Here is a 16,746-nt window from a genome sequence, read left to right on the forward strand (position 1 = left end):
TAAAACAATGCACTTTAAACATCAACATGTAATTGTATTTTTCAGCTAGCCAAATTACAACAAGCAAATCCAAATCCCCCTCACATACTTTGGACTATACTTTGGAAAATATATTTGGTAATCATCGTCTGCTCATTTTGGTAGAGGAGATAGACCCTTTAATTTTAAAAACACCTTAATTCAAAATCCATCAGATTTTTTTTCTCTAATGTAATCTGATCTATATATTTTTGAATCTTTATAAAAGTTTAACTCACCAGCATTTTCAAACAGTCACTACTGTAAACCCCATAATTAAAAACCTTCTTCTAGCTCCCAACTGCATAACATTCTTATAAAAGAACAGTTTCATTGATTAGAAACTGAGTTTGTCTGAGCACAGGCCAAATGTTTTCAAGACAGATAATGCAATCTTGTCTTTGTCAGTCACGGGGATCCTTTGAGAAAGAGCCAACCAGTCCAGGAATTTGGATCAACAGAGTATAAAAGGCTAGAAAATAAGGGTCAGGCTTTATTTATATTGCCAGTATAAAAGTGGAACTAGAAGTTCCCTGTGGTCAATGAGCCCTTAAATTGCAATGTTGTGGCATTGCTGCTCTCAGCAAAATGATCTAAACTTCACACCATTAACCCTTTTTTCCATGTCTTCACTTTTTAAGTGCAGGACATATTACTATCTATGGAAAGGGCAAAAGCCCGCTCACAAAGTATATTTTTGGGCGATGCAACATGCTTATAAATCGTGGAAGGGGGCGGGGGGAAGATACCTCTTACTTGGCATATTGTAGCGCCAGGACTCGTGACTCCAAAATAGAATCTCCATACAAAACTACAGTAAACTGAAACAAACGTTTCACTCATTTATCAACACAACTGCTGCAGCCTTTGCTCAGTACTGAGTAAGGTTAATGTATCCTGAGCATTTTACTGAATAAAAGGGAGCACAGAGTATAGATAAGAGTGTTAATTAAAGTGCAGAGCAATTGCCAGCAGCTCGTTTCCCATACAAACTACTTGCCATTTTCATAGTCAGCCAACAGCATTATTTTTAAAGATACGTCATAGGATTGGTTGCTTAATTTTACAGTGCGTGTTTGCATTCAGTTTGAGAAGATAGTTTTCATATGTAAACTGCAACCATAAAAATCATTCCTTGGTGGTGGTGGCTCTTGCAAATCTGTCTTTGCAGTAAATTAATATCCAGACAAACAAAAAAGTTGGGTTTCCTTAATTTAATGACATGATTTGTGAAACAAGATGGCCATCTAAAAGTACTTTAATCGGTTATTTAATAATTTAATTTTGGAATTCATTCTAAAGATGACTGACTGTTCTGCATCCAGAACACGTTCATCTAACTGGAAGTTTCCTCCTCCGCAGCCCTCAGTACAGAGATATAGAACATTTAATTGCTTTTTCCATTACAACCCCCAAAAAACAAAACAAATAAAACCCACTAGATGTAGAGAGTGAGTATGGCTTCATTTTCCCTCCTATACCTAAACTGTGTTCAGAAGCATGTTTTACAAGCTCACATGTATGCACAGAACACAAGGGAAAGTAAAATTGAGCAGCATCATATTGCGATGGATGGGTGGGGTATTACCCTTTTCTAGACATCCCAGCATTCAGTTAGTTAAAAGTTTCCTGTAAAGGGTTAAACCCAGAATAGTGGGTATCCATTAAGTGTTGGTAGGGAGCCAGGAGAGCTAATGGAAAAAGAATGAGAGATTTTTGAAAGGAAACAAATTTTCCCTGTTTCAGTCTCCTTTGTGTGAGTAGAAAGGAGCTGGAAAGAGAAATGGACTGAGCAGGAATAAGGCATGGAATTCCCAGCAAGATCTACGTCTAAGAAAAGGAAACCTAAATTTTGGAACAAGAGAAGTAAGTAGAACAGGGAATGTTTAGACAGACATGATCAGGTTATTCTCTCTCTGCTTTTTTCTCTGTGCTGCTTTAAAAACCTCCCCGTACACTGTAACTGAATCCCAGAGAAGCAATTCTGTACTTTAATTACTTTTGCAGTTTTTTTAGTTGCTCTAGCACCTAGCAACCTGGTATGCTTTACCAAATATATCTTCTTTGTTTTGATAATAAAAATCTCTTTTTCTAAAACTATAATCTGATTCCTGTGTCCTAGAAGGCAGGAAGTTCTGTGTCTGTGTACCTAAAACTGAAGGTTAGCTATTGAGCAATTATAGTTTGTTTTCAAACACACTCTTAATGGAGGATTAGAAGTCTTGGATTACCCTACAGGGAGAAGTTTCCAAGTGCATCTTCCAGGCTTTCAAGAGGTTTTTGCATCTGGGTGGATGGCCTCATTCTACCCAAGGTCAGGGAACCTGTGACCCTGGCGAGTTTTTTTTAAAGCAGAAGCTTTCAGTGGCTAGGTATTGTAAGATCTCTTGCAGATCCCCACCTTCTGCACTCCAAGTGCCAGAGTGGGGAACAACCTTGATGGGTAAACAATTTAGTCTATAGATCTGCTCCTATGCAAATCAAAGGTAAAATTCCAGTTGATTTGAATGGGAGCTCATTTTAATTGACCAAGAACATTTTTGAAAATTCCATCCACCCTCTGCCTCTCTAAATCCTTGCTCAGTATCTCCCAGCATTGCCTGAAAAAGTTTACTCTGACAGCAAGTGAAACAACAGCAAAGTTACAGCTGTCTTATGCTTTTTATCAGATCAGAAATGGACCTTTTACATTTCAAAAATATCTTTAAGGCAAGGACAACAATTTAACAAGTACAAAAAAGTTTAAAGATTGTTTAATGGATTAATGAACTTTAATCTCTCAAATTAGGTGAACCTGGGCTTGTGCATATTGGGAGTAGAGAAACACACTACTGCCATAATGTGATATACCAGAGGATAGAATTAGTAGTTTTTCCTCGAATGTAACAATTGTTAGCGCTCCCCACATTCTCATGGGTGCAAATGGAAAAAAAAAGCCTTTTAAAAATTCCAGGAAAAGGACCGATGGCACTTAGAACAGGTTTTACTTTATTTTGAGCAATAGCGAAGCACTTAGCGACAAATGATTTTTCCCCTTAGCCTGTGACACACCTAGCACTAAGAAATCGTAATGAACAGTGGTTTTCCTGTCTTTGTTTTTCCCTTCCAAAGAATCAATATTTGAACATGCTTAATATAATTAAATCAGCCCTTGACATTTTCTTGCTTGAATAGATTTTGAAAATGCTTCTGATTTTGTCATTCCTCTCCCTGACTGCTGTAGAGTTGAACTAGTATCAGCGGCGTTGCAAGGATTCCAATCATGGAACATGCAGAACATCCATCTCAGGTTTATTAAGAGCCCAACACTAAATAGAAAACTGATTTTCTTGTGTAACCTCCAAGGAGATTACCTAGATTCCTGGGTCTCCGTCCGCTGGCAGTTCAGGGAAAGGCACACTGTCCCTGGTAGGGAGGGGGAGCCGAGGCAAACTCAGAGTCTGCCTGGCAACCAATAGGGTACATCTACACTTGCTCCCCAGTTCGAGCTAGGGATGCAAATGTAGCCGACTGAAATTGCGAATGAAGTGGGGATTTAAATATCCCGCACTTCATTAGCTCAACAGCGGATTCGAACCAGGAAGTACGCTCCGGTACGCATTAGTTTGAATCAAACCCCTTGGTTTGCACTAACGTGTCCCGGAGCACACTTCCTGGTTTGAATCCGCTGTTGAGCGGAATAATGCGTGGGCGAGATTATGCTAATGAAGCGCAGGATATTTAAATCCCCGCTTCATTTGCAATTTCAGTCGGCTACATTTGCATCCCTAGCTCGAACCGGGGAGCAAGTGTAGACATACCCATAGGGAGTGAGATGCCCCTCCCAAGGGGTTCAGGAAAGGGAAGAAGCCAATTTTTGGGGGGGTTGAGTCTGGAGCCAGCCAGGGCAAGGGTAGGACTGGCTTTGTGGGGAGATGGTAAGCCCCAGGACTGCATGCAGGGTTCCCCCTGAGAACTGGCCTCTAGGGACCCAAAAACAACATCTCTCAGCTGGGCTTTTCCTTTCTCCTGATTTCCAGTTTGTAGAGTTTACTGGGAAACTTCCCCAGCCAGGCTGAGTTAGCCTTCCAGCTCCCTAGATGAGACCAGTCACCACATGGTCAGCTCTGCTTTGTCTGCTAGTTCAGGGCTGCTGCCTGCGTGTCTGGACGCTGGGCTAGGAAACTACAGTTTGCCCTGTTTGCGTTCAAGAACGCCTTTTTTCCAAAAGAGATCTTTCCAAAAAAAGGTGTTCTTCCTCGTAACATGAGGTTTACCGCTGTTGAAAACCCCCCTGCATTCTTTCGATTTAATTTCAAAAGAACGTGACAGCAGTCTAGACATATCCTAAGTGTACCTCCTGAAACCTGTTTTGACCATAAAGATAAATGTTAGAAAAAAAAAACAAAAGCAAAAATTTACTCAGTCACCAAAAGATCTATACCTATCGAACTCAGCTAAAACACATAGTAATATGTGGCATAAATATGAATAAGGCAATATAATCACTTGATGCTATCGATATTACTACTACCGGACAAGTGCATCATGCACAAATAAACCAAGCAATTCCCTAACATTCAGGAGAGCATATGGACTTAAATGTTAGCTATAGATCACTCCATCTGCAAAAAATACAGATGCATAGTCTCAAATTACTTTTCTTCCACAAGTCCACTCTCCCATCTCACTAATTAATTTTTAAATGTTATTGCCGTTCTGTCAATATGAAACACTCTCACTCCTCTTTAAACAGATCCAAAGTGGAATTAGCTGAATCCAGACAGAGACATCCAGCCTTCTTTGGCTGGAAGAAAGGGTCAGCCCAACACAGGAACTCAAAGGAGGCAATACAAAGAAATTCAGAGGAAGGGAGAAAAGAAGAGATACGAAATGATCCTCTTACTTCTCTGCCCTTCAAAACTGCAACCAATAGCAGCTTTGCCTGTAAGAGAAACGGCACTACACAAGAGTTTGCCTCTTCCTCTTCCTTACTAAATGACAGGAAATGGGTCAACGTGACACAATGACCACAAGCCAAGACAAAGGCAAAGAAAGCAGCTCTATGCTGGTTTGGAGGCTAATACTGAGGCAGCATACAAAGAGACTAAGCAAAAACAATACTTTATGGGTGACAAGAGCCACCCTGGAGAATCCATATGCTATTAGCAACTATAAGAAGAAATATCAAGCAATAAAATAATGTTTAAACAGAAGTTAGCCTAAATCAAAAGATAGTGAACACCAACCTGAAATGTTAAGCTTCATTCAAATCTTCAACTATTTGAGGAGTTAATGGAAATGCTACATGACTAGGGAAAATATTTAGCACCAACTGACAATTTGCTAAGAAGATCACGCTCTTGAAACTTACATGTCTTCTGAGGCTTTGTCATAACTCAATTTTAGTTAGACATTTAAATGTACACTACAGTTATACTGCTTTGCTGATTCCTAAGAAACTAGTCTTCCAATGAGTTGGTTTTAAATAGAATGTCATATTGAAACTAAAGACGGAGACTCAAAGTTGGGTTATTATTGAGCTAAAAGAGAACATGCAAGAACAAAAGGAACTAGAAGTTTTCTTTGACTATTAAGAGCTTAGAAAATTTTACTGAAACTTGAAAGGAGGATTCTCAGCCATTTAAACCTGTGCAAGGAGATGTCACATGCATGTTTTGGTTTGGTATAGAGTCTTACTCCCCTCTTGCACAGGTTTAAGTGATTTAATAAGGTGCACGGCAGTGGAGATCCAAGTCCATAAAAAGGGAAGAAGAGATAGCTATACCTAATACTTTAATAGCAGCAAGATAGTAAGTAATAGCAAAATTATTTGGGCCAGATTTTGGTTGCTCTTGACAGGTCAAAAGACAGACAGCAATGAGCACCTCCCTGGAGCACCAGCATGGGAGCACCCAGAAACCCGTTCTCCCCATGTCAAAAAAAGATAGATCCACAGCATCTCCACTAGTATTATACAGCAAAAGGAGTACAGACGGTTGGGACACTAGTCATGATGACCCTTCCACATTACTGATTGTCCAGTGCAACACATGCCACTCTCTCAAGGGAGAAGAAATTTTTACATGTCTTCATTAGTGTAATAACTCAGTGCCTTACAGTTTTTAATGCATTTATCCTCACAACAGGCCAGTGATCTAGGGAAGTATTATTATCCCCAATTTACAGATGGGGAAAATGAAATCACTCAAGTCTTTATGCACCTCCTCAAGGTCACACAGGTAGCCTGTGGCAAAGTATGGAAATGAACCCAGATGTTTCAAGAGATAAGTGAACATCCTACCCCACCTGGCCACCTTTCCTCTCCTGTGTTTGTCCAGTATGTCAACACCCACAGGGGCAGTCTCACTCTCTCTGCCTCCCAAAGACAGAACGCACCCAGTCACTGCCTCCCCATGGCTGGTACAACCATAAATTAGGTTAAGAATCTGTCACACAAGTGTCATTAGTAAAAGTTAGGAACAGATCATGAGAAACAAAAATTCACAGAAGCCTTTGTGACTTGTCACTGATTTTTACTAAAAATACATGGGGGTAGAGGAGAAGACACAGAGAGCATTGCTAGGAGTTTGTTACTGCTCCAGCCTTGCCAATGTTCCCGCAACAGAGGCTGACCACTGCTGCTCCAGCCCTGCCACAGAAGTCATGGAGATCCCCAAAGTCATGGAATCTGTCATTTCCATGACAGAATTGTATCCTTGACCATAACCTAATATTTCAAGTTAGAATATGGAAGAAAGACTACTCCTGGGATTTCTGGGCATCTTAGGAGGAGATATTAACAAATGTTTGGGAGATCAGAGAACAGGAACAAACATGGTAAGCAAGTTGGAGAGACTGATTTACAAGGAAAGGTTAAGAGCAGTTAAATACAAATCACTTGCCCTCCCTCTAATTAAACAAGATATCCATTATGGCATTCCTCAGATTTGTGCTATGCCTTCCATTCCTCATCTATACCCATTAAGTCAGCTGGATAACGGAGGTTAAGTTAGAATAAGATATGGCCCTACATCAGCAATCCAAACAAATCCAAAAAAGGTCAGGGGGCTCGTCTACACTGGCCCCTTTTCCGGAAGGGGCATGTTAATTTCACCTATCGTAGTAGGGAAATCCGCGGGGGATTTAAATATCCCCCGCGGCATTTAAATAAAAATGTCCGCCGCTTTTTTCCGGCTTTTAAAAAAAGCCGGAAAAGAGCGTCTACACTGGCCCCGATCCTCCGGAAAAAGCGCCCTTTTCCGGAGGCTCTTATTCCTACTTCAAAGTACTTTGAAGTACTTTGAAGTAGGAATAAGAGCCTCCGGAAAAGGGCGCTTTTTCCGGAGGATCGGGGCCAGTGTAGACGCTCTTTTCCGGCTTTTTTAAAAGCCGGAAAAAAGCGGCGGACATTTTTCCGGAGGCTCTTATTCCTACTTCAAAGTACTTCAAAGTACTTTGAAGTAGGAATAAGAGCCTCCGGAAAAGGGCGCTTTTTCCGGGGGATCGGGGCCAGTGTAGACGCTCTTTTCCGGCTTTTTTAAAAGCCGGAAAAAAGCGGCGGACATTTTTATTTAAATGCCGCGGGGGATATTTAAATCCCCCGCGGATTTCCCTACTACGATAGGTGAAATTAACATGCCCCTTCCGGAAAAGGGGCCAGTGTAGACGTAGCCAAGGGAGTTTACCCAGAATGCTCTGGATATGTGACTGGAAATGCATGAATGCTTTAGCATCTTCTTCCTTCATTTAGATCCAAATTAATGTTAAAAATAAAGAAAGGAGAAAATTAGCTTTCAACCACAGACTAACTTGTTTGTGCAAATAAATACACAGGATAAAATAGGGAAATATAACTGAATTCATGAGTAGAAAAAGAATGCTAGGTAGATCCATGGCCCAGATTCAGGGACTAACCTTCAGCTGCTAGGAAAATTCTGTCTGGGTCTCAGAAAACACTATTACAAACACCATCAGCAAAGACAAGAGGTTGGGGAAAGGTTAATACTGTACCCTCTGTCACAATATAGACAGGTGGAAAAACAGCCACATTCTTTCCCTCTATTTTTGGATCATCACTCTGAATGATACAGCATTCAGATTACAGTTTCGCTGAGTAATTAGCTTCTTTTTCTACACTCAGAACAATCACCAAAGGTGAAAACTAAAAGAAAATTACCACATTAGAATTACCATTCTAATTTATTTGAGAAAGGCTTCTTGCATTATTTCTTAATGTGTAGATTGAATGTAAGCTCTTAGATGTTGGTAATAAGGACTAAAAATTCAAGCTGAGTTGAACTGCTTCAAGTTACATGGCACTGTATCATGCCTCTGACTAGGTGAGTGTAACTCTTAATACAAGGTGGGTGGAAGACATGGAGAAAATACAATTGCTGGGGCACTGACTCTCTCAGGAAGAGGTAGTGGAAACTGATTAAAAGCATTTTAGAAAACAATCCTTTCACAAGCCCCATCTGAAGGTATCATTTAGCCTATTTGCATGTAGTATACTGGCATAAGCATACTTATACCTGTAAAACTGAATTCATATTAAAGGACTACACTGTGTTAACATCCATTTCTAAACTGTCATATTTACAGTGCTATAAAATCTGTAGGCAAGACTTAGGCAAGGTGGAGAGTTTCATCCTCTCTCAATACAGGCAGTCCGTGACTTACGCGGATCCGACTTATGTCGGATCCGCACTTATGAACGGGGCTCTCTCGCCCCGGAGGTCGAGGTGGCGGATTGCTGCCTGCGAGCTCCGGGGCGAGAAAGCCCCGTTCGTAAGCTGCTCCCGGTGCCCCTGGTCTGCTGGAGACGGTCCCCAGCAGATCACAGACACCGGGAGCAAAGCCGCAGCAGCGGCGGTTCCCGCGCTTCTGAGGCTTTGCTCTGGCAAAGCCTCAGAAGTGCGGGAACCCGCCGCTGCTGCGGCTTCAGTCCCAGTGCCCCTGGTCTGCTGGAGATGGTCCCCAGCAGACCACAGGCACCGGGTGCGAAGCCGCAGCCGCGGCGGGTTCCTCCCGCGCCTCTGAGACTTTGCCAGAGCAAAGCCTCAGAGGCGCGGCACCCCGCTGCCTCTGCGGCTCTGCTCCCCGTGTCCCTGGTCTGCTGGGGGGGGGGGGCGCAGCTAGTGTGCCCCCCCCAGCAGACCAGGCTTTTGTTGTGGACCCTGGGGCAGAGCAGCTGGGGCGCTGCCGATTGGTCCTGCAGCGCGCTCTGGGCACTACTGGACCAACCCGGCAGCACCCCAGCTGCTCTGCCCCAGATCCTGATTCAGCCGCTGCTGGTCAGTTTCAGCAGTGGCTGAATCAGGACGCCTGAATCAGTAGCACCAAGGAGCGAGGAGCGGTGCTACTGGAGCAACCCAGCAGCACCCCAGCTGCTCTGCCCCAGGCGTCCCCAAGTCAGCCGCTGCTGAAACTGACCAGCGCTGACTACAGGAAGCCCGAGGCAGAGTTGCTCTGCCCCAGGCTTCCTGGAATCAGCTGCTGATCAGTTTCAGCAGCAGCTGACTTGGGGACGCTTGGGGTTCTTAAGTTGAATCTGTATGTAAGTCAGAACTGGCGGTCAGTTTCAGCAGCGGCTGAATCTGGACGCCAGTTCCGACTTACATACAGATTCAACTTAAGAACAAACCTACAGTCCCTATCTTGTACGTAACCCGGGGACTGCCTGTATATGCAAAGTAACTTACATACTTGGTTGTAACTTCTTGCCAGAGCACTGCACTGGGATGCAAAGAGTGAGCTCTGATCCCTGTCCAGCTCCTGTATTGTCTCTGTAGCAGGGCTTTAGCAATAGGTCTCTTGACTGCACTAAACCAGGGGTTGAAATTAACTTAAGTTTCTTACAGGTACTGTCATGTTGCACAATGGGGGGGAGGGGCGGGGGAGAGAGATCTCAGGGAAAGAGGGTGTGATATGACAATGCCTGTAAGAAATTTAATTGTGGGGTGGAGTGTAGGGGATTCAGGGCAGGAGGTGGGGGTACCAGGAGTCAGAAGGAGCTTGAGGGAGAGGAGCTCAGGGCAGAGGACGGGGAATGCGAGAGGGGGTTCAGAGTTAGGGCTCTGGAAAGAAGGTTGAAGTGTTGGGGAAAATGGGGCTAGGGTATCATTTCAGAAGGGAGGACTGCAGCTTCACATACTAGGTCCCTGTTGTATTTCTTCTCTTGCCTCATCTATCACATAGCCAGCATGGATTTCTCCTCTGCCCTCCCCTGGGCAGACGGGAGGGAGAGAAACGCAGCACAAGGTGCACTTTCTCTTTGCTCCCTATTAATCCAGGGAAGGAGGAGAAGAGCAACTTGTGTGTGTGGCTGCAGCCGCTTGCTCCTGAAATGGGGGGAGGCGGGAAAGGGGAAGAGAGCAGCTCAGGGTTGGAACCGTCCAAGAGAGGAAGGGGCACACCCCCAGCCAGCCCCTTTAACATGCCTGGATGCCTGCTGCTTAGTGCATCAGCCTGCAGGAAGCCCTGGAACCCAGGCTGGGAGTGCCCTGTTCTTCCCACTGCAGTCGAGTTCCCCAGCCAGACGGCTTCTTGCCGGAGCACTGCACTGGGATGCACCAGTTTACTTTTACCTCAATTAAGCAGCAAGCCTCAGATAAACGCATTAACTACCTTTACCAGCCATACATATGTGGTGCTGGTAAGCAATCACACTCAGGAAGGATGGAGAATCTAGTCTGCCAAAAAAGTGAGACACCAGGTGTCATGTTACCAAATTTGAGGGAAGTAGCCAGATCACTGCTGCACCCATAGGTGGGGGTGTTGGCCCCAAAAATGGTATAAAAGGGGGCCATGCGAGGTGTTGAATAGAAGCTTACAGTCTGCTACTCCTATGTAAGCTGTTCATGTGATTGTATAATGCCTGTGTGTGAAATTATAAGCATGTACTTTGTGTGGATACTGAATATTGCCCTGCATGTGGTTGAGCATTGGGGCAGAGCCCGGCCTATAGACATGCTAATTAGCGAGGCCCTGTGGGACAATGGCACTCAGTGGGCCAAGGACACACCTAAGGAATGAGGGCGGACTCCTGAGGGCTGCCAGCAGAGAAGACAGACATAGGCCACTAGCAAGGTGACCTGCTGCAGCCAAGAAAAGGCCGGGAAGGCTGTATAAAGGTCCATGTGGTCGACTCCATTAGGGGTCTTCAGCTCAGCACTTCATCCTAGAGGCAGCAGTGCAGGGATTGAAGAGCCGGAAAGAACTGTGGACCCATCCTGATTCTAGGATGTGCAACAAGGACTCTTAAGTCAGCAGCTGTAACATCTCTGCTAGAGCTTGCATTGAGAACTGGGAATTTGATGTATGTAATGTATTATTCCTTCAACAACCTTACTCTCATGCTTTTCTTTTCTTTATTGTAATAATGTATTATTCCTTCAACAACCTTACTCTCATGCTTTTCTTTTCTTTATTGTAATAATAAACCTTTAGATGTTAGATGCTAAAGGATTGGCTCAGTGTGATTTGTGGGTAAGATCCAGAGGGTAAATTGACCAGGGATCTGTGGCTGGTTGCTGGTTTCTTGGAACTGGACAGAACTTGTTTGGGGTAGGTGGGATTGGGTTCTAAGACACCCCCCCCCCCCAATGGTGTATGAGGCCCGGGGCACAAGGATTGAACTCACAATGCTGGGTTTAGCAGGCCAATGCTCAAACCACTGAGCTATCCCTCACCCCTATTCAGTAATAGGTGGTTCCCTTACTTTAAAATACAGAATTTTTCTGAAATTACTTAGTTCATCTCTAAACATCATATCACAGAAGATACCAGTGTTAACAAGTATGGAGTTTGATGAGGATTTTAGTTAGTCTCTGAGCTATATCAAGTGTGGCATTTTGCCTCATTTACTCTTTCAAAATAGCTGTTGTAGTTTGGTAATGCCTCTAAAATAGACCATCCTTTCCCAGAGGATCTTAGAACATAAGAACGGCCGTACTGGGTCAGACCAAAGGTCCATCTAGCCCAGTATCCTGTCTGCCGACAGTGGCCAGCACCAGGCACACCAGAGGGGGTGGACCGAAGACAATGATCAAGCGATTTGTCTCCTGCCATCCTTCTCCAGCCTCTGACAAACAGAGGCCAGGGACACCATTTCTATCCCCTGGCTAATAGCCTTTTATGGACCTAACCTCCATGAAATTATCTAGCGTCTCTTTAAACTCTGTTATAGTCCTAGCCTTCACAGCCTCCTCTGGCAAGGAGTTCCACAGGTTGACTACACTCTGTGTGAAGAAGAACTTTCTTTTATTAGTTTTAAACCTGCTATCCATTAATTTCATTTGGTGTCCTCTAGTTCTTCTATTATGGGAACTAATAACTTTTCTTTATCTGCCCTCTCCACACCACTCATGACTTTATATACCTCTATCATATCCCCCCCCCAGTCTCCTCTTTTCTAAGCTGAAAAGTCCCAGTTGCTTTAGCTTCTCTTCATATGGGACCCGTTCCAAACCCCTAATCATTTTTGTTGCCATTTTCTAAGGCCAAAATATCTTTTTTGAGGTGAGGAAACCACATCTGCTGTACACAGTATTCAAGATGTGGGCGTACCATAGTTATACAGGGGCAGTAAGATATTCTATGTCTTATTTTCTATCCCTTTTTAATAATTCCTAACATCCTATTTGCATTTTTGACCGCCGCTGTACACTTTGTGGAAGTTTTCTGAGATCTATTCACAATAGCTCCAAGATCTCTTTCCTGATTTGTCGTAGCCAAACTAGCCCCCATCATACTGTACTGTTGGGGTTATTTTTTCCAACGTGCATTACTTTACACTTATCCGCATTAAATTTCATTTGCCATTTTGTTGCCCAATCATTCAGTTTGTGAGATCTTTTTGAAGTTCTTCACAGTCTGCTTCTGTCTTAAACAGTTTAGTATCATCCGCAAACTTTACCACCTCACTGCTTACCCCTTTCTCCAGATCATTTATGAATAAGTTGAACAAGACTGGTCCCAGGACTGAACCTTGGGGGACACCACTAGTTACCCCTATCCATTCTGAAAATTTACCATTTATTCCTACCCCATATGTTGACTTTTGTCCAACAAATTATGTTCTTCTACATGCTTCACAATTTTATTCTTTACTATTGTTTCGACTAATTTGCCCAGTACTGAAGTTAGACTTACCGGTCTGTAATTGCCAGGATCGCCTCTAGAGCCCTTTTTAAATATTGGTGTCACGTTGGCTACCTTCCAGTCATTAGGTACGGAAGCCGATTTAAGGGATAGGTTACAAACCACAGATAATAGTTCAGTTCCTCAGATTCATCACCCACAAAGGATGGTGCAGATTTGGGAATCTTCCTAACATCCTCAGCCATTAAGGCTGAAGCAAAGAAATCATTTAGTCTCTCCGCAATGGCTCCTTTTATATCTCGATCGTCTAGGGGACCCAGTGGTTTTTTAGCAGGCTTCCTGCTTCTAATGTACTTTAAAAACATCTTGCTATTTCTTTTTGGGTTTTTGGCTAGCTGTTCCTCAAAATCTTTTTTTGCTTTTCTTATTACATTTTTACACTTGATTTGACAGTGTTTATTGTTCCTTTCTATTTATCTCACTAGGATTGGACTTCCACTTCTTGAAAGATACCTTTTTGTCCCTCACTGCTTCTTTTACATGGTATGTTAAGCCACGGTGACTCTTTTTTAGGTCTCTTACTATGTTTTTTAATTTGGGGTGTACATTTAAGTTGGGCCTCTATTATGGTGTCTTTAAAAAGTTTCCATGTGACCTGCAGGGATTTGGCTCTAGTCACTGTGCCTTTTAATTTCTGTTTAACCTCCTCATTTTTGTGTAATTCCCCTTTTTGAAATTAAATGCCAGGGTGCTGGACTGCTGAGGTGTTCTTCCCACCACAGGAATGTTAAATATTATTTTATGGTCACTGTTCCCAAGCGTTCCTGTAACGGTTATCTCCTGGACTTGATCCTGAGCTCTGCTCAGGATTAAATAGAGAATTGCCTCTCCCCTTGTGGGTTCCTGAAATGACTGCTTCTTGTAGCAGCTGGTAAAGCCATTGAGAAATTTTATCTCTGCTTCTCTTCCTGAGGTGACATGTACCCAGTCAATATGGGGATAATTAAAATCCCCCATTATTATAGGGTTCTTTTTTTGGTAGCCTGTCTAATCTTCCTCAGCATTTTAATGTCAGTATCACTGTCCTGGTATCTTTAAACTAACATACCACCATTCTTGCAATGAAAAGCCAAAACACCTTTGTATTTCTTTGGAATTGTTGTACAAAGGGAGAGTATTACAACAGAAAGAGCTAATCAACAGAAAACAATATTTTTAATTACTCTTGAAAAAGGCCCAAACCAGTGACAGGAGCTTGTTCACACTTGTATGGAGTATGTGTAGAATTAAATAGAGCCCTTTATGTAAACAGATTTGAAACACTCTGCAGTGACCAACATGGTTAACAGTGCCCTAGGTACAACCCAGCCCAGAAAAAAAGCACAGTTGAGTGGCCAGTGGCAAAAGGGGCACAGAAATGCACTGCACAATACATTAGGCAGTCTGGTTTCTTCCATCCCCCAACCTACCACCAGCTCTCCCTCATGCAATCACTAACTGTCCTTGGTAACAGGATGGGTTTCCTGCAAGGCCTTTTATAAGGCTTTGTTTAGAGAGCAGAGTTCACAGTTAGTGGAGCTGTCATGGCGAGGATTAGAGAGCCACAGCTCAAATGTGCAGGGACCTTGCCAGATTTTCATTGCCTTCAAGTGATGGCCACACAGGCACTGTTTCTTCTATGGTAACTAGAAACATCTCTGCACATTCTGTGGCTGTTAAGCCTGGACACCAGCTCCCTACGAGAAACCTGCATGCACCCACACCCATACCAGCAGAAAGAGGCAAATTGTTAATCATCATAACCCACCTGCACTATGCACAGGTGCAGGAGGTTGGGGGAAGCGAAATACAACCTTCTCCCTGTATAACAAAAAGCTGGACACAACACAAAGACATGAGAGGGGTGGGAGTCACTACCAATACCCCAAAAAGTCCCTAGCTCCCTCACCCACCACACAGCCAGACATCTCTCTATCACCACAATCTACAAAATCAAACAGGGGCAAAGGTTGACAGCTTTTGCCTTACCCTCCCCCTCCTCCCTCCAGACAAAATCTGTCCCTTGAAAGGATTAACCCAAGAGATCGTCTGGCTGCCTCTTCCCTGCTAACAAGCTAAGTGGAATCAGGATACCAAAGTAACAGAGGCAGCAGCGCCTGGCTGCAGCTTCCTCCCTCTGCTGGACTTGTCTAAGGTTACCAACGTTGTCATTCAAAAATATTAAAACAGCCTTTTAGCACCCCCATCTCAGCCTTCCTCCAGATAAAGCAGCACTCACCTTCATTCTCCGGGGGTATTTCTTGCTCGATTTAGCAGCACCCAGCAACTCCCCATCTTGTGGTAGAGAGATGGAAAAATAAGGGACTATGGGCAACCCTTGGAACCCCGCCGCCCCACTACTGGGGCAAGAGATGCCGCGGGAGACAGAGGGCTGGATAAAAGACCCCAGGTAGTAGCAGCAAATTCAACCCAGTCAAAAGAAGGGTGGGCGCCAGTACCACTGGGGCAGGAGACCGCAATGGTGAAATCACACACACACACACACTACACAAATGCGGCCACACGCTCTTGCCTCTCTCCTCTGCACGATAGCTGTGGCGCGGAACAGCCCGAAGACGCCCTGGCTCGCTGCGATTCACTCCAGCGGGCGTGGCACAGACCGGATCCCGGTGCTGGAGCCTGAGCCCACAGTGGCCTAACAGCCGCACCCTGGACGGCTCGGGGGTCCAGAGCTCTCGGCAACACCCCCGCGCGGCCGGGTACGAGGTGCTAGTGGCCTAAGCACCTCACCGCCAAGTTCACGCCCCCTCCCCGCCTTTGCAGCGTAGAAAGATGCCCGGGATATTGCCCCCTCTCCTGCTTACCCGTCTGCCGCTGCAGCCTCGGCGGGGAAGAGATGCTGTAGTCTCCGTGCCGGCGCCGGCTGCCTCCCCAAAGCGGGCGCCTCCTGCGCCCTGCAGCCTGCGCGGCTCCTGCGGCCGCTTGCATGGAGCATGCACACTTCCCCCGCTCACGCTGAACAGCTAGGGCAGGGCGGCGGCCGCGCTCCGGGCATTGCTCCGAGCCCAGTACCGAGAGCCGCGCAGACAAGTGTGCACCGCTCGGGGCTTTCCTTCCCTCCCTAGGGGTGGGGGGAGCGGCTAATCTAAGCACAAAGACGCCATTAGGTTTCAATGCTTTTGCAGCCGCTGACTGGCTGCCTTTGAAGCAGCCGCTGAGTTTCCAGCGCCCGCACATCGGCGCCCTCTGCAGACCCCGCGCTCCAACTACCGCCGGCGAGAATCCTGGACGCTTGCACCCAGCCTCGCTCCTGCGCGGGCGGCCGCCCTGCTGAGGCGTTTGTTAGGGTTTCCCTTTGCCAGCAAGGCGGGGGTCATGTGGGCATACACTGGTCTCCCACTTTCAAACTGCCTAACCTGCCCTTCTCTGGCTCTCTGAACAGAGGTGCTGGAACTAGAGGTGCTCCTGCACCCTCTGACTAGAAATAGAAACACCAAACAGCTGCACCAGAAACTCTAGGTACCTGGCATTGCCCAGGTTTGGGGCTGCAGGGGCAGGGCCATGCAGTCTGTCCGCTTGTTTCTCCCTGGGGTTGGCCCAAGCAGGTGCCCACTGGTTTCTCCCCAGGGCCATGTGGCAGCCAAC

At 45.1% G+C, this 16,746-nt stretch overlaps 1 protein-coding gene across 8 annotated transcripts in view; it reads right to left on the bottom strand.

The window, feature by feature from the left end:
• The window catches only part of RNF144A (ring finger protein 144A), a 112,122-nt gene extending 95,788 nt beyond the window's left edge, over window positions 1–16,334 (bottom strand). For 3 of the 8 annotated variants that reach the window (XR_012902532.1, XM_075923535.1, XM_075923528.1), the window contains exon 1: window positions 15,966–16,333. Coding sequence is in view for 1 of the 8 variants with exons in the window: in XM_075923528.1 (XP_075779643.1) it covers window positions 15,966–16,089 (124 nt within the window). In the remaining 7 variants the exon portion in view is untranslated. Of the gene's footprint in view, window positions 1–257; window positions 1,745–15,379; window positions 15,436–15,673; window positions 15,936–15,965 lie in introns of those variants that run through there. The other 5 variants (XM_075923531.1, XM_075923530.1, XM_075923529.1 and 2 more) reach the window with 4 other exon arrangements.
• Window positions 16,335–16,746: the final 412 nt, after the last annotated feature.

The sequence above is a fragment of the Pelodiscus sinensis genome, chromosome 3, assembly GCF_049634645.1.
Source record: "Pelodiscus sinensis isolate JC-2024 chromosome 3, ASM4963464v1, whole genome shotgun sequence".
Taxonomy (NCBI): Eukaryota; Metazoa; Chordata; order Testudines; family Trionychidae; genus Pelodiscus; species Pelodiscus sinensis.